This window comes from Amphiprion ocellaris, chromosome 2 (assembly GCF_022539595.1).
Source record: "Amphiprion ocellaris isolate individual 3 ecotype Okinawa chromosome 2, ASM2253959v1, whole genome shotgun sequence".
NCBI lineage: Eukaryota > Metazoa > Chordata > Actinopteri > Pomacentridae > Amphiprion > Amphiprion ocellaris.
In genome coordinates this window covers 6414043-6432283 of record NC_072767.1, presented here as the reverse complement: position 1 = coordinate 6432283, position 18241 = coordinate 6414043, and the positions used below count along the sequence as shown (strand labels likewise).

The 18241-nt window shown below is 41.0% G+C and overlaps 1 protein-coding gene across 2 annotated transcripts in view; it reads right to left on the bottom strand.

Annotated features, from left to right (window-relative positions):
- Positions 1-2602: 2602 nt before the first annotated feature.
- frem1b (Fras1 related extracellular matrix 1b) overlaps positions 2603-18241 on the bottom strand; it is a 59768-nt gene continuing 44129 nt past the window's right edge. For both annotated transcript variants that reach the window (XM_035944383.2, XM_035944384.2), the window contains exons 26-36: positions 16785-16986; positions 15980-16124; positions 15779-15908; positions 13972-14044; positions 12326-12475; positions 11866-12200; positions 10022-10066; positions 9695-9853; positions 8004-8122; positions 5096-5181; positions 2603-2841 (exon numbers count right to left, since the gene is read on the bottom strand). In XM_035944383.2, the coding sequence (XP_035800276.2) occupies positions 2687-2841; positions 5096-5181; positions 8004-8122; positions 9695-9853; positions 10022-10066; positions 11866-12200; positions 12326-12475; positions 13972-14044; positions 15779-15908; positions 15980-16124; positions 16785-16986 (1599 nt within the window). In that variant the 3' untranslated portion in view covers positions 2603-2686. The remainder of the gene's footprint in view (positions 2842-5095; positions 5182-8003; positions 8123-9694; positions 9854-10021; positions 10067-11865; positions 12201-12325; positions 12476-13971; positions 14045-15778; positions 15909-15979; positions 16125-16784; positions 16987-18241) is intronic.

Sequence of the window (18241 nt, the reverse complement as noted above, 5' to 3'; positions counted from 1 at the left end):
GTGAAGCCAACAGAAGGAAAACCTCATCTGGTTGTGAAGAAGGAGACTGAATGAACGACATCCTCAGTGAACCACTTCCTGTTTAGCTTTCAGTTACAGAAGGACAGACCAACTCTCAGCAGTTTATTATTGTCTGTTCTTAGTATTCAGGTTCCGTTTATCACCTTTAACTTCATCTCTGCTGTTGGAGCAGAACTACAATATAAGAAGTCCATGTTATTTATAGCAGATATGCAGCATGAAAACATCAACACATTGAGGTGAACAGCTTCATTATTACCTTTACTGCACATTTAAAAACTACATTGTTTAATTATTGTGAACTGTAAAGATGTGTAAACACATATAATAAATGGATGAAATAAATAATGAGTTGCTGACAGTGAAATGTAAAAACTGAACAGTCACAAGACAAGCTGTATTATGAAGAGAGGAGCTGAATCTGCAGCATTATTGTTATTACTGGAAGGATGAGGAGGACATCAGTGCTGCTCTTCCTCACAGTGATGAAGGAGAAAAGACTCTTCAGACAACTACAGCTGGATGTTCATGTTCTCTGGAGCTCTCAGTCCATCAGACTAGATGTTCCCAATGATCCAGACCAAGGCTGGAAGGAAAAGACCCTAACAGTGAGGAAAAGATCTACAAGGTTCTTTCATTCCAACTGCTGGAACATTAAATATCAGATTAAACACATCAGGATATGAATGGAACACAATAGAGTGTTGTGTTTTTTGTCCTGCCTGTTTTTTAATCTTATGGAAATGTTTGTTTTCCTTGTTTAGGCCAAAGAACATTTTACTGCCTTAGATGGACAATAAAGTTTATTCTGTTTTATTCTAATGTATCATTGGCATTAACATGAGCTCCACAGTTATCTGACCATACACTGTTGTAGAGAAAAAAACTGAAGCAAAGAACAGAGATATTAACTCAGAACTGAACTGAGAGATTAACATTCATCAGTAACAGAGTTTTGTGGTGGAACATAAACGAAGATTTATTTATATCTGCTGATCATTAAAACAGCAGGTATTGATCTGTTATGATTGATCAGCTGTGACCTGCAGGACACTTAGCTACAGCTAACAGTTAACTAGTTTATGACACTGACTAACCTGATTTAGCATCAGCGTTAACAAAAATGAGGAAACGTAATCTCAGATATACAGAACAATTTTAAAACATCATGTTACAACATGTTAATATCAGAGGTTATAGTCTGATATGAAGTTACAGTAATTTCACTGCTTTATATGTGATGTTGTCCAGATGTGGAGAAGAGTACAACTAGTTACAAAAATGACTTACCTGTAGAGTTTATCTTCACGTTTGGAGGCTAAAATTGTTAGCAACAGCGTCGGTAAACAGCAGAAGCCGGTAAATGTGGGCGGGACAGAGAGTCCTCGGCTCTCAGCCAGTCTGACCAATCACTGCTCTTTGGCTCCGCCCTTTGAGAATCTTCTTGTCGTCACTGCCTCCAAAAATCCAAGATGTCAACCAATAAGTGGGCTTCATTTTCTCAGTGCAGAAACCAACGGGTGCCGTCACAGGTGCTACGTCCATCTTTATATACAGTCTATGATATTGATTTACTTTCAGATCGGCCACCTGATCTCTGGTTTTGACCATGAAAACAAACAAAAAAATGCTGAGCTGTAGAAAAGCAGTCTATGTGTTTTAGTTTCTGCTGTTTAGGTCTATGGATCATTTTGGAGCCAGATCCTGGCGGAGTGATACTGCAGGTTTTTGACACTTTCGGCTAGACTTCATTTTTGCAGCCAGGTGCTTCGTCCATCTTTATTATACAGTCTATGCTACAGCCATCACTTTACATGTGTTAATGTTCAGGTACGGTTCTTATGAAAATATTGTTCAATACAATGTGGGAAACAACACTCACAAATCACATATATCTAAAATGAGGAAAAGCTATTTATTTACATCGAAACTACTTTTTTTCTTGTCATGATGTTTTTACAGTAGAACTAAACGGTGGCTGTAAACCAGGAATTTACAGCATTAAAGGTGAAAATAAGAGTGAATTGTGTGAGTCTGTCTGCTGCTAATCATTTATTGGGCCTCAGGTGAGGTTTGGTGTTAACAGTCGACCAGGACTCACAATCAGATGAAAACTGTGCTGCTGAGTCAGTTCACATGAAGTTAGGAAAAACTAAATATGCTTTAATCGTATCTTTTAAATTGTGTTTTTACTCACCACCCGGTTTCACCTGGTTGAGGTCATCAGCTGTTCTAATGTTCCTGCATTATTGGAGGTTCCAGCTGGATTGTTCATCCAGACGACCTGGAACCAGCTCAGACAGACATGAAGGCAGAACTCAGTCATCCAGGTGTGTTTTGGACACTGACCAGGTGAATCTGCTCACCTTAGCTTCTTGAATTCCCTTGGGATTAATAAAGTATCTATCTATCTATCTATCCATCCATCCATCCATCCATCCATCCATCCATCCTTCTGTCCAGCAGCAGAGACTCAACCAGACTCCAAGGTTTCAGCAGTGAATGACAACATTCTTACTAACGGAACCAGACCTTCACTTTTCAACATTTACTCAGGAGATCTTCATCTTTGGACTCAGAGTCAGTTTGTGCAGCAGCTTTATTTAGACACAGAATGGAACTAATGTACAGAGCAGCATTTATAGAAGACCTGGGAGCTAAATATTCAGTGGGTCTGAGCCAGAGACGAACAGACGAATCTGTGTTCAGTTTCAGCCGAGCAGCTCGTAGAAATCCAGCTTCTGGGGCTTTGGACCAGCACACAGTCCGACCCGCGGCCTGACGGCGCCACCTGCAGCCTGGAGGAAGCTCCGGACGGACCTGAGGAACAAGAAGAGTCAGAGTCAGAGTCAGGGTCTGGGGTCCGTTTCACAAAGCAGGTTCCACAAACTCTGAGTGTAACCCTGAACTCTGAGTTGATCTACTCTGAGATAGGAAACTCTGAGTTTCCAGTTCCAGAACAACTGATTTAAGTTGGTTTAATCAACTCGGAGTAATTTCACCTGGAGTTAAGCGCGTGCACCACAACTCTGAAAAGCCAGTATCAATGGAGCGCCGATTCGACGAGTCACCATGGCAACGGGGAAGCGGAGGGCTGCGTTTTTCACCCCACTTGAATTGGAAATCTTAATGCACTCATATGACGAGTTTGAACACGTTTTTAGAAAGAAGTGCAACACCTGCAGCTGCAAAAGAGAGGGAGACGGTGTGGGAGAACATTGCTGCCCGGGTCAATGCGTAAGTTTAAATCATAATAATATTACAGGAAAACTGTTTGAATGGTAGACTATTAAGTTATTTCATTTAGGTGCAATCCTGCAGGAGAGAAGCGCATGTGGCAGCAGCTGAAGATGAAATATAAAAACACTCCCTGGGAAATCCTAGAAGAAATTAAAATGACTAATCCCAGTCTGAGGTTGCAGCACGTCATTAACAGAATATGATTTAAAATGAATTTAACAGATCTCTACATCATTCACCTGCAATCCTGTGGAACTTCTCCTTGATGACTCTGACAGGTTTATGTCCAGGGAAAACCACAAAGATGGTAAAAGTCGTTTCAGGGCCAGACACACTTTTCTGACCGTCCTGCATACAGTTGTCTTACTGAAGTTCTCTGCATCTCCGACATTATACAAAAAACTTCCATTTGCAAAGAACCGCAGCACAACACACAATATCTGCTGGGATGTGAGAGCATGACTGTGGTTGGTAATGTTGTAAATGTAAGGACGGATGAGGTTGGATGTAGATTATGGACTGTGACGTGAAATGATACCGCTCAAACAGATAATTGTCCGGAAATGCAAGAACATCTATGCGCGGTCTGATAACAATCTCCCGACGAATATTTAATTCTCTGTGCAGTAATGCTGCTCCTTCATCTACTGGATCGTTAATAAAAGGACGTCATTTTGACAGACAGCAGAACTAGACTTCGCCAAAACTCGCCTGATGACTGAATGAATAAATGAGGAAATCAAATAGCGTGTGGCTGAAAGAGGGCGGAGACAGAGAGAAACTCGAGGTTTACTGAGAAAAACCTGGTCCCAACCAGGTTAGGTTCATAGACTCTGTTACTATGGTAACTGACCGAGAGCTTCAGTTACCTCTCTCTAGGCTAGAGTTACCCGTCTTTCTCTGGTTTGAGTTACCTCCCTTTTTGAAATGGAAAACTCAGAGTTTCCCTCATTTCAGGGTTAACAGACTCAGAGTTTTCACTAAACCTGCTTTGTGAAACGGAACCCTGGAGGGTTCCTGCTGAACTTCTGGGTTCTAACAAAGATTGGTCGGTTCATTAACAGGTAGTACAGGTTCCTGAAGCTGCGTCTGATGTAACTTGAAGCACTTTACAGGAGGTAATGAGAACAGGAAGCAGAACAGGAAGTAACAGGAACAACTAGCGGCTGTCAGTTTTATGAAAACTAAACAATGAACACAAACTAAACAACACAGGTTAGACATAAAGAGGAAGTTGAAGAGTATGCTGCCAAAATAAAAGGAAATAACACAACTTCTGCCAGAAGTCCTGTTTTAACAAAATGAAAGCTCCAAAATCAAAACCAGGCTTACACTACCAGTCAAAAGTTTGGACACACCTTCTCATTCAATGCTTTTTATTTATTTGTATTATTTTCTACATTGTAGATCAACAACAACAACAGAAAAGTGTTAATTTTCAGAACAGAAGATTAACACTTTTTAGTTTACAGCATAGTTCCATGTGTATCCTTTTATAGTTTTGATGTCTTCAGTATTAACCTACAATGTAGAAAATAATTAAATAAAAAACATTGAGTGAGAAGGTGTGTCCAAACGTTTGACTGGTAATGTAGCTATGCTTGCCAAAATAAAGTGTAAAAGTACTAATAAAGTGCCATCTAGTAGTTTTACAAACTACAAGTGTCTGCTTTCACTGTGTTGTTTAATTTGGGTTATTTATCTGCTTTGGTAAAAACCAATATCAGCTGTGGTTGAACAGCGCTAGCTGTCTGTTTCCAACACCTGCATCACACCTGTCAGGATAAATCAGAGGACCTGGATCTAACAGGAATAATTAATAATCAATAAGCACCGATCCAGAAGGGCTTCTTCCCTGCGAACCTCCACAACCAGTTCAGGTCTCTCCTGGACTGGACGCTGGTCAAACTGCTGTTAAACCTGAAGAACACAACAAACATCACATGACAGACATCAGAGAGCTGATTGGACAGTTTTCAATGTCATGTGTCTATCTGCTGTACTGAAAGAAAGAGTCCATTAAAAAGTGATAAATCTGGACCCACCTCTGTGGACTTCAAGGACCTGGAATGTTCTAAGTGAGACTAAACTTAAAGACTAGAAGCAAGAAAGGAGAACGTCCCCTGTAGAAAGTTCTAGAGTAGACCTACCAACAACTGTAGAAAGTTCTAGAGTAGACCTACCAACAACTATACAGTTTCTACAGGGAACGTTCTCCTCTATGGGTTTCAAGGACCCGGAACTCTGGAAATATTCCCTGTATGAAGGTAGAACTCTGATCACTGATAAAGTTACTGGGGATGAAGAAGCAGAAGATTCTTTGGGGTAATTTAACGTCTTTTAGTGTTGATTTTGAGTCTTTTTGTTGTATATTCACCAATTTTTGTGGTGATTTGGGGTCTTTGTGGTAATGCTGCATCTTTCAGTGGAAATTTTGTGTCTTTTTGTGCTGATTTTGTGATTCTTTGTGGTAATTTTGGCCTTTTTTTTGGCGATTTGGTCTCTTTTTGTGGTAATTTTGGCCTTTTTTTTGGCGATTTGGTCTCTTTTTGTGGTAGTTTTCCAGCTTTTTTAGTCATCTTCGTTGCAGTTTTCCCCAGAACTCAGATGTGTTTTTCCTCCTAAATGTCATGTGTCCCTGCTGGACTGATGAAATTCTGAGGCTCAGAAATGATGGAAAAAGTCCATTGAAAAGTGATAAATCTGGAACCACCTCTTTGGACTTCAAGGACCTGGAAGTCTCCAGTGTTGAATGTTCTAAGTGAGACTAAACTTCAAGACTGGAAGCAAGCAAGGAGAATGTCCCCAGGAGAAAGTTCTAGAGTAGACCTACCGACGACGTTCTCCTCTATGTAGTGATGTCTGATCAAAGCTTTGTTGAAGTTTTGATACTTCATTCAAGACATGGTTCATTACTGGAGGCTTCAATAACACACAGTGGTCGAGTAGGACATCTAGTGGTCAATAAAATGAAATGCAGTTGAGACGTGTTAATCATGGATTGTTTTGGATTAGATTCATCATTCACACATTCCTGTTCAACTACACTAGATTGTATGGTTTCTAGTGGTTACAATAATAATAATAATAATATAAATTTTACTAGTAATAATGATGACAAGAATTATTGAAAACCTTGTTTCTTATTTGTCATGTTTGTAACGCTATATCCTCTTCACTTCATATTTTGGAGTTATGAAACTTTTAAATGGTGCTGTTACATTTATGAGATGCTCTACAAATACAGACTGATGTCATTTCCACATGAGGCTGCAGAAAATACAGATTATATCATGGATTTCGGCAAACTATGTCTTAGGGTTCATGTGATTCGTTGATGTTCGAAGCACTAAACTACTTCAAACTTCACTCAAGCGTGTCAAACGTCATGAGTCACATGACCAAACCAACGCCTTGGCACAGTGGTTTGATATTTGCTTCATGAGCTACAGCACATGTGTTGGAGCCTCGGGTGTCGGAGGACCACCACTACCTCTGGACTTCAAGGATCTGGAACTCTGGAAAGATTCACAGTTTGAAGGTAGAACTCTGATCATTAATAAAGTTACTGGAGATACAAAATCTGATTGTTCTGAGGTGGTCAGGAAGGAACTTTGATCCTATTTTTTGTGCTGTTTTCTGTTGCAATTTCACCTGTTTTGCAGTAATTTTGGTACTTTTTGTGGTCATTTTGGGCGTTTTTCCTGGCATATTTGAACCTTTCAAGGTAATTATGGCTCTTTTTGGGGTGATTTTGTATCTATTTTTGGTTATTTTGCATGTTTTTTGTGCTAAATTTGAGTTTTTGTCACAATTTCACCGGTTTTGTGGTAGCATTGGTACTTTTTATGGTAAATTTGGCCATTTTTGTGGTGATTTTCCATGTTTATGCTGGCGTATTTGAATGTTTGAGGGTAGTTTTGGTACTTTTTGGGGTGATTTTGTATATTTTTGTGGTAATTTTGGCCATTTTTGTGGTTATTTTGCATGTTTTTTGTGCCAAATTTGAGTTTTTGTCGCAATTTCATCAGTTTTCTGATAGCTTTGGTACTTTTTATGGTAAATTTGGCCATTTTTTAGGGTGAATTTTCATGTCTATGCTGATATTTGAACGTTTCAGGATAATTTGGGGTCTTTTTGGGGTAATTTTGCAAGTTTTTGTCGCAATTTCACCTGTTCTTTGGTAGTTTTGGTCCTTTTGTGGCGATCTTGGGTGTTTTTCCTGGCATGTTTGAACCTTTCAAGGTAGTTTTGCCTCTTTTTCGGATGATTTTGTGTCTTTTTGTGGTAATTTCAGCCGTTTTTGTGGTTATTTTGCATGTTTTTTGTGCCAAATTTGAGTTTTTGTCACAATTTCACCAGTTTTGTATATTTCATGGTAAATTTGGCTGTTTTTAGGGTGATTTTTCATGTCTTTGCTGGCATATTTGAACTTTTCAGGGTAATTTTGACTCTTTCTGGGGTCATTTTACAAGTTTTTTGTGCTGAATTTGAGCTTTAGTCGCAATTTCACCAGTTTTGTGGTAGTTTTGGTACTTTCTATGGTAAATTTGGATGTTTTTTTTGGTGATTTTCCATGTTTTTGCTGGAATATTTGAATATTTCAGGGTAGTAAAAAGCTGATTGGATCAATGGTGAGCAGGGAAACTACATCCGTCTGTCATCTCAGGTAGAACTTAAAAGAAGAATTTAAAAGTAGAATTTTAAACCAGAACTTAAAACCCAGATCTGGAGTTCCTTACAGCAGAGAGCAGCTTCTATCGGCACTGGACCAACTCGCTACAGACGGACTGATGATGTAGCAGCGCCTCCGGTACCGAGTCCAACCATTAGAACACGAGCTGCTCACTGACCGGCCCGTCTACACACAGACACACAACCAGACACACAACCAGACACACAAACAGCCACACAAACAGACAGACACCCAGACACACAACCAGACACACAACCACACACACAAACAGACAGACACCCAGACACACAACCAGACACACAACCACACACACAAACACACTCACAACCAGATACACAACCAGATACACAACCCAGACACACAACCAGACTCACAACCAGATACACAACCAGACACACAAACAGACACACAACCAGACACACAACCAGATTCACAAACAGACACACAACCAGACACACAATCAGACACACAAACAGACACACATACAGACACACAAACAGACAGACAACCAGACACACAACCAGACACACAAACAGACAGACAACCAGACACACAACCAGACACACAAACAGACACACAAACAGACAAACAACCAGATACACAAACAGACACACAACCAGACACAAAACCAGACAAGACACACAATAGAAACATTTCAGAGACACAATGTGAAGCAGCAGCACAACCAGTAGAACATACAATGACACAGTCATGAACAAAGTTTCCATCATGTTAAGATCACGTTAAGATCATGTAAAGACCACATTAAGATCATGTAAAGATCATGTTAAGATCACGTAAAGATCACGTTAAGATAATGTAAAGATCATGGTAAGGTCATAAAAATCACGTAAAATCATATTAAGATCACATAAAGATCATTTTAAGATCATGTAAAGGTCACGTTAAGAATGAAAAGATGAAGATCATTCTAAGATCATGTTAAGATCATGTAAAAATCACATAAAGATCATGTTAAGATCACATAAAGATCATATTAAGATCATGTAAAGATCATGTTAAGATCATGTAAAGGTCATGTTAAGATCATTTAAAGATCGTGTTAAGATCACAAAAAGATCATGTTATGATCACGTTAAGATCATGTAAAGATCATGTTAAGATCATGCAGAGATCACATAAAGATCATGTTAAGATCACAAAAGATCACATAAAGATCACGTTAAGATCATGTAAAGATCATGTTAAGATCACAAAAAGATCATGTTAAGATCTTGTAGAGATCACATAAAGATTACATTAAGATCAGGTAAAGATCACATTAAGATCATGTTAAGATCATATTAAGATCACATTAAGATCACATAAAGATCATGTTAAGATCACAAAAAGATCATGTTAAGATCATTTAAAGATCATGTTAAGATCTTGTAGAGATCACATAAAGATTACATTAAGATCAGGTAAAGATCACGTTAAGAGCATGTAAAGATCATGTTAAGATCATATTAAGATCCCATTAAGATCACATAAAGATCATGTTAAGATCATGTAAAAATCATGTAAAGATCATGTTAAGATCATTTAAAGATCAAGTTAAGATCTTGTAGAGATCACATAAAGATTACATTAAGATCAGGTAAAGATCACGTTAAGATCATGTATGTAACTGCAGCAGTGATTCCATCATTGAACATTCAGAGTTACAGGAATCAGAAACTCAGACCGACATGATAAACACGGAGTATATTCATATATCTGTGTGTGTGTTTGTACCTTGTGTTGTCGGAGTTCTGGTTCTGGTTCTGGCTCTGGTCCTTGATGGTCCCTCTGAACAGCGTCTCCGACTTGAACCTCCTGCAGGAGGCGACTGTGAGTCGACGGGTTCCATCCAGGCTGCAACTCCTCCAGCCGGAGAGGAGTCAGACTGTGGAACTGAAGAACAGAACCTTTAATCAGCTGAGGTTCTGCGGTTCTGTCTGGTCCAGCTGGTACACAGTTACATAGTAAACATACTCTACACACAGTACACATACTGTACATATTCTCTACATATTCATATGTGCTCCTGTGTGTGTTTGTGTGTCAGGTTCTGGTTCTTACCGTCCAGAACTTCTCCTCAGATCGTCTCTCAGCCGGCAGACGGACCTGAACATCAGCACAAAGCTCAGATCAAACTAATGCAGCAGAAAACACGTCTGAACCAGAGAAATACTGTAGAGTTCAAAACTGGAAGAACTGAAAATAACGTCTGTAAACAAGAATGTTTTATCTGATTTAAACAGTAAATCTGTAATTTTAGTCACACATCGTAAAAGTTTAAATTACTTTTCATTAAAATACAGATTTTTTTGATGTGGACATTATATGCAGGTTTGTCCAGATTTTTATGGTCAACATGTAAATTAATGTTTTTTCATAAACAGGAGGTTTCAGTTTAAGCTTTACATGGATTTGACCGCAGAAATATTTAGCTAAGAGGGGGCTGCACAGTGGCGTAGTGGTTAGCACTTTCGCCTTGCAGCAAGAAGGTCCCTGGTTCGTGTCCCGGCTTTCCCGGGATCTTTCTGCATGGAGTTTGCATGTTCTCCCTGTGCATGCGTGGGTTTTCTCCGGGTACTCCGGCTTCCTCCCACAGTCCAAAAATATGCTGAGGTTAATTGATCATTCTAAATTGCCCGTAGGTGTGAATGTGAGAGTGATTGTTTGTCTTTGTATGTAGCCCTGTGACAGACTGGTGACCTGTCTAGGGTGTCCCCTGCCTTCACCTGAGTCAGCTGGGATAGACTCCAGCCCCCCCATGACCCTAGTGAGGAATAAGCGGTGTATAGATAATGGATGGATGGAATATTTAGCTAAGAATCGATCATCAGAGGATCAGATCAGAAAAGTCTCCCTCTGCCTTCCATTCACCGTTAATCAGCCTCTATTATATTAAATACAGTCAACGCAGAGCAAAGAATCCAGATAAACCTGAACTAGATCAGCACATGGTCAGAGAAGATCAGAAAACATTGATCTCAGATGATCTTCTGACCTGCTGGGAAGTTTTCAGCAGATTTCAAAGACAATATTTCACTGAAATCGTTTGTTGATGGTGAAATTTTCTCTTATTTCTAGACCTAGTTACCAGATCTCAGATGTGTTTCTCCTCCTAAAAGGTCATGGTTCTATCTGCTGGACTGATGAAGTTCTGAGGCTCAGAAATGATGGAAAAAGTCCATTAAAAGTGATACATCTGGACCCACCTCTATGGACTGGAACTCTGGAAATATTCCCAGTATGAAGGTAGAACTCTGATCATTGATGAAGTTACTGGAGATGAAGAACCAGATAGTTGAGTTTTTGTTGCAATTTCACCACTTTTGTGGTAGCTTTGGCCGTTTTTGTGGTGATTTGGGGTATTTTTCCTGGCATATTCGAACCTTTCGAGGTAGGTTTGGCTCATTTTGGGGTGATTTTGAGTCTTTTTGTGGTCATTTTGGTCGTTTTTGGGGTTATTTTGTATGTTTTTTGTGCCAAATTTGAGTTTCTGTCGCAAATTCACTAGTTTTGTGGGAGTTTTGGTACTTTCTGTGGCAAGTTTGGCCGTTTTTGTGGTGATTTTTCGTGTCTTTGCTGGTATATTTGAACATTTCAGGGCAATTTTGTCTCTCTTTGGGGAAATTTTGCAAGTTTTTTTGTGCTGAATTTAAGTTTGTTGCAATTTCTCCTGTTTTGCGGTAGTTTTGGTAATTGTGGTAGTTTTGGTACTTCTTGTGGTGATTTTGGGTGTTTTTTCCTGGCATATTTCAACCTTTCAAGGGAGTTTTGGCTCTTTTTGGGGTAATTATCTGTCTTTTTAGTGTCATTTTGGCCGTTTTTTTGTGGTTGTTTTCCATGTTTTTTGTGCCATATTTGAGTTTTTGTTGTATTTTCACTAGTTTTGAAGAACGAAGAACACGAACCTTCAGTTCTCCAACTCTCAGCCTGTGTCCAGAACCTCCAGGACCTCCAGTATCTGTCCGTGGACGCTGCCTGTGGTGATGGTGGGTGTTTCTGTAGATCGGCGCTGCCTGGTCCTGAGGCTCCACCTCCCCATAGTCCAGGTAGGGGCGGCGGTTTGGGACATCTCCTCTGGGAGGATGAGGCTGGTTCTCCCACAGCAGCTCGGCCTCGATGTCGGTGACGGGATCCTGGTCCTCCTTGGGGAGGAGAGGAGGAGATCCGGGAGGAGATCCGGGAGGAGAACCAGGAGGTCGCTGGTCAGCCTCCACCTTCAGGTCTTCTGGGTCGCAGCTTCCTGACAGACAGAAATTAGGGCAGAGTTTGATGGAACATGAACACCAGAACCAGCTGGACTGTGGTCTGACTGTGGTAGAAGAAGGTGGAAACATCTCAAACATCAGCGTTCTAAAGCAGCTTCACCTCCTCGCGGGTCGATGATCTCCACGCTGGCGGAGCTCCTCGATCCCAGGACGGCATTTCGTGGGTTCTTCAGGGTGACGGTGAAGGTCTCGTGGTTCTCCTCCAGACCGTCGTCCACCAGGTAGATGTTCCAGGTTTTCATGTTGACACCTAAAACCGGACAAAGAACAGAACCAGAATCTGCAGTGTCACAACAACCAGTGAAAGAATTCATCCAGAACTCCGACCAACGCTCTGAAATATTACTCACGATAATACTACTACTACTGTCTTAAAGAAAGTAGACAAACAACACAAGCACAACAAAAAAGAAACACAAAACAATACACAAAATAATGAATAAAGCGAAACACAAAATAATGACAAAAACAACAAAAAACACAGAGACAAAAAGAAAACAGAACGACAAAAGTCGGACAAAAACCAACAAAAACAAGACAAAATATTACAAAAATGAGACACAAAGCGACAAAAAATGGACAAATGACACAAGCAAAACAAAAAAAGACAGAAATGACAAAAACGATGCTCAAAACAACAGATAAAGTGAAACACAAAGTGACAAAGATAAGAAAAAACACAAGCGAGACAAAAAGGAAACAAAACAAAAGCGAGAAACAAAATGACAAAAGTCAGACAAAAATTTTTTTTAAAAAACTACAAAACAAGACAGAGTATTACAAAAATGAGACACAAAACAACAAAAATGAGAAACAAAATGACAAAAAATAAGACAAATGACACAAAACAATCCAAAAAAGAGACAAAAAATTTGACAAAAAGTTACAAAGCGACAAAAACAACACACAAAACAATGAATAAAGCGAAATACAAAATGACCAAAATAAAACAAAAAACACAAGTGAGACAAAAAGGAAACAGAAAACGACAAAAACAAGAAACAAAACAAGTCAGACAAAAAAGATAGAAAAAACTACAAGGAGGAGACAAAATATTACAAAAATGAGACAAAATGTCAAAAACGAGAAACAAAATGAAAACAAAAATATGACAAAAAACACAAGTGAGACAAACAGGAAACACAAAAGCACAAAAGCAAGACACTAAATGGCAAAAACAAGACACGAAACAAAACAAAAAGAGACAAAAAATTAGACAAAAAGTTACAAAGCCACAAAAAAATTAGACCAATGACAAAAGACACAAAAACCAACAAAAACTAATCAAAATATTACAAAAATGAGACACAAAACAAAAGTCAGACAAAAAAACAACAAAAGCAAGATGAAATATTACAGAAATGAGACACAAAATGACCAAAGAACAATGAACAATCTAGTATTTTACTTTCTGATCAAAACAACTTGTCATGGTCTAGAAACGACATTAAATTTGTAGTTTTTGAAACAGCATTCTGAAATATTACCCACGATAATACTACTACTACTGCAATATTACTTCTGGAAATAGTTTCTGCTTCATCTTCATGCGTGATTTTACTTCTTCAGAATCTTTTCTGGTTTCATCTTTTCCGTTCTCGTCTTATTTTAAACATTTTTACTTCCAGCAGTGTAACTTCTCTGTCAGTTCCTTCTACTCTGCTGCTGTCAGAAGAACCTCCTGTGAGATAAATGAAGTTCTATCTTCTCTTCAGACGTCAGCGCTACTCTCAGGTTCCTTCCCACCTGGGTCAAACTGGATCAGGCCGGCGCTGCTGTGAGTGAAGTCTCGTCCCGGTTTGGCCGATCCCTCCTCCACCTGAACCAGAAGACAAACACACAGTCAAGAAGGTTCTGCAGCTTCTGGTCTGACGTTCTTCACGCAGAAACTGTTTGTTCAGCAGCTGCAGGTTTCACTCGACACGCCTGAAGAGCAGAACACACGAGACGGGATCAAAAGGTTCTGAGGCTGTTGAACATCCTGAACAACGTCCTGGAGAACATCCTGGAGTACACCTGGAGAACATCCTGGAGAACGTCCTGGAGAACGTCCTGGAGAACGTCCTGGAGAATGTCCTGGAGAACGTCCTGGAGAACGTCCTGGAGAACACCTGGAGAACATCCTGGAGAACACCTGGAGAACGTCCTGGAGAACGTCCTGGAGAACGTCCTGGAGAACATCCTGGAGAATGTCCTGGAGAACGTCCTGGAGAACACCTGGAGAACATCCTGGAGAACATTCTGGAGAACACCTGGAGAACATCCTGGAGAACGTCCTGGAGAATATCCTGGAGAATGTCCTGGAGAACGTCCTGGAGAACATCCTGAACAACGTCCTGGGGAACATCCTGGAGTACACCTGGAGAACACCCTGGAGAATGTCCTGGAGAACGTCCTGGAGAATATCCTGGAGAATGTCCTGGAGAACGTCCTGGAGTACACCTGGAGAACACCCTGGAGAACGTCCTGGAGAACGTCCTGGAGAATGTCCTGGAGAACATCCTGGAGAATGTCCTGGAGAACGTCCTGGAGAACATCCTGGAGAACATCCTGGAGAACGTCCTGGAGAACGTCCTGGAGAACATCTTGGAGAACGTCCTGGAGAATATCCTGGAGAATGTCCTGGAGAACGTCCTGGAGAACATCCTGAACAACGTCCTGGGGAACATCCTGGAGTACACCTGGAGAACACCCTGGAGAATGTCCTGGAGAACGTCCTGGAGTACACCTGGAGAACGTCCTGGAGTACACCTGGAGAACACCCTGGAGAATGTCCTGGAGAACGTCCTGGAGAACATCCTGGAGAATGTCCTGGAGAACGTCCTGGTTCTACCTGTAACACTCAGACCAGCTGAGGAGTCTCTGAGTCCAGGTGTTTCTGGACCATCACTGATGATCAACCTTCATGTGGAGGATCGTCATGGAGACCAGGACCATGGAGGGTCTGTGGTTACCATGGTTACCACCCAGCGACCAAACCGGAGAAGCAGGTCAGGATCTGCTGCTGTTTCCTTCAGGGTTCTACTGTAATGTCATGAGAACATTCAAACAGATGAACTTCTCCTTCTTCTCCTCCTCCTTCCTCTTCTCCTTTTTCTTTTTTTTATCTTCTTTCTTCTTCTCCTTCTCTTTTTTCTTCTTCATCTTCTCCTTCTTCTTCTTTTCTTCTCCTTCTTCTCCTCCTCCTTCTTCTCCTTTTTCTTCTCCTCCTCCTCCTTCTTCTTTTCTTCTCCTTCTTCTCCTCCTTTTCTTTTCCTTCTTCTTCTCCTCCTCCTCCTACTTTTCCTTCTTCTCCTCCTTCTTTTCTTTTCCTTCTTCTCCTCCTCCTCCTCCTTCTTCCAGTTGAAGTCTCTCTGTTTGGACTCAGGTGATCAGACTGATCTCAGGTGGATCTCAGATGCTTCCAGGACTTCAGGGTTAAAGTGTTGCAGGAGCTCCTGGAGCAGAGCAGCTCTGAGACACTGATGAGGTGAACTTTACCTCAGGTTTAGATTTTAAAGGTACAGACTCTGAACGTTTTGATCACAGGTGGTGTTTTTGTGACAGACGTCACCTGGATGGCGACGTAAGCCGGGTCTACGCTCCTGCCGCTGCGCTGGATCTGGATCTGCAGGGTTCTGGACGTCTCGCAGGTCCTGTAGCAGGTCGCCGACAGCTCCACCCGAGACCAGGACAGCTCCAGCCTGCAGAGACAGCGAGTCGGTCATTCTGAAACGCCGCCGCTGCTTGTGAGGCAGGAAGTGTTTAGACCTACAGCTGCGGCGGAGCGGCGTTTCCTGCCGGGTCGCTGAGGACGAACTGGAAGCTGTCGGCCGTCGCCTCCACGTCTGCAGGGAGGACGAACAGCACGAAGCGCCGGTCCAAGTCCCGCTGGGAGAACCGGCCTCGGATGTAGGCACCTGGAAGAACCCAACGCAGAATCAGACGAGAAAAACACTGACTGAGTCTAAACTTCAACTAAAGCAGGACAAATGACAAAAGTCAGATAAAAAAAGACAAAAAAACAACAAAAACGACAAAAGCGAGACACAAAATGGCAACAAATTAGACAAATGATACCAAATAAAACAAAAAAGAGACAAAAAATTAGACAAAATTTACAAAATGACTAAAAATGAGACAAACGACACAAGCGAGACAAAAAAGAAAGACAAAAAATGAGACACAAAACGACAAAAACGAGAAACAAAATGATAAAAAAAACTTGGAAATAAAAATCTAAATTAATTAATAAAATGAAAAATTTATTATATTCTACCTGTTTCTGTGTTCTACCTGTGTTCCACCTGTCTCTGTGTTCCACCTGTCTCTGAGTTCCACCTGTCCCTGTGTTCTATCTTTCTCTGTGTTCTACCTGTCTCTGTGTTCTGTCTCTGTGTTCTACCTGTCCCTGTGTTCTACCTGTGTTCCACCTGTCTCTGTGTTACACCTGTCTCTATGTTCTACCTGTGTTCTACCTGTCCCTGTGTTCTACCTGTCTCTGTGTTCTATCTTTCTCTGTGTTCTACCTGTCGCCGTGTTCTATCCGTCTCTGTGTTCTACCTGTTCCTGTGTTCTACCTGTCGCCGTGTTCTCCAGGTATCCGTAGTGTGGCGGCCTGCTGATGGAGAACTCCAGCTCCTCGGTTCTGCTGTCCGGGTCGGTTCCCTGCAGGTGTTTGTTGGTGACGTAGATCCCGTAGCGTCCGGCGCCCAGATCCACCACTGAGCTGGGACTGGAGGTTCTGGTCAGACTGGGAGGAGTCCGGTCCACTCGCTCCACCTGGAGACATTTCAGAACACGATGGAACGGAACCAGACTTCAGTCCAAACAGTCCAGACTTTAGAACCTAGAAGTCCTCCTGTAGAACCAGACTTCATTCACAATGTTCCAGAGTTTAGAGACATTCTGGAAGTCAAATTCATTCTAGGTTCTAGGTCTTCAGGTTCCACATTCAGTCCAGTTTGATCTCCAGTAAAATCACAGCATAATAAATAACCACAACTCCTAATGACAAAAACCAGACAAAGGTGAGAAGCAAAACGACAAAAATACAAGACAAACGACACAAGTGAGACAAAACAGAAACACAAAATGACAATAATAAGACAAAAAAAAACAACAAAAACAAGACGAAATATTACAAAAATGAGACAAAATGGCAACAGATGAAACAAATGACACGAAACAAAAGAGACAAAAGATGAGACAAAAAAGATACAAAGCAATAAAAATTGAGACAAACAACACAAGCGACACAAAAAGGAAACATAAAATGACAAATACATGAGACAAACGAAAAAAGTCAGACAAAAAAAGAAAAAAACAAGACAAAATATTACAAAAGGGAGACACAAAATGGCAAAAAATGAGACAAATGATGCAAAACAAAAACGAAAAAGACTAAAATGTTACTAAGCGCCAAAAAAATGGACAAACGACAAGAGCGAGACACAAAACAATGAATAAAGTGAAACACAAGATGACAACATCCATCCATCCATTATCTACACACCGCTTAATCCTCACTAGGGTCATGGGGGGCTGGAGTCTATCCCAGCTGACTCAGGTGAAGGCAGGGGACACCCTAGACAGGTCACCAGTCTGTCACAGGACTACATACAAAGACAAACAATCACTCTCACATTCACACCTACGGGCAATTTAGAATCATCAATTAACCTCAGCATATTTTTGGACTGTGGGAGGAAGCCGGAGTACCCGGAGAGAACCCACGCATGCACAGGGAGAACATGCAAACTCCATGCAGAAAGATCCCGGGAAAGCCGGGACGTGAACCAGGGATCTTCTAGCTGCAAGGCGAAAGTGCTAACCACTACACCACTGTGCAGCCCCAAGATGACAACAATATGACAAAAAACACAAGTGAGATAAACAGGAAACACAAAAGCACAAAAGCAAGACACTAAATGGCAAAAACAAGACACGATGACACGAAACAAAAACAAAAAAGAGACAAAAATTAGACAAAAAACTTACAAAGCGACAAAAAAATGGACAAACAACAAAAATGATA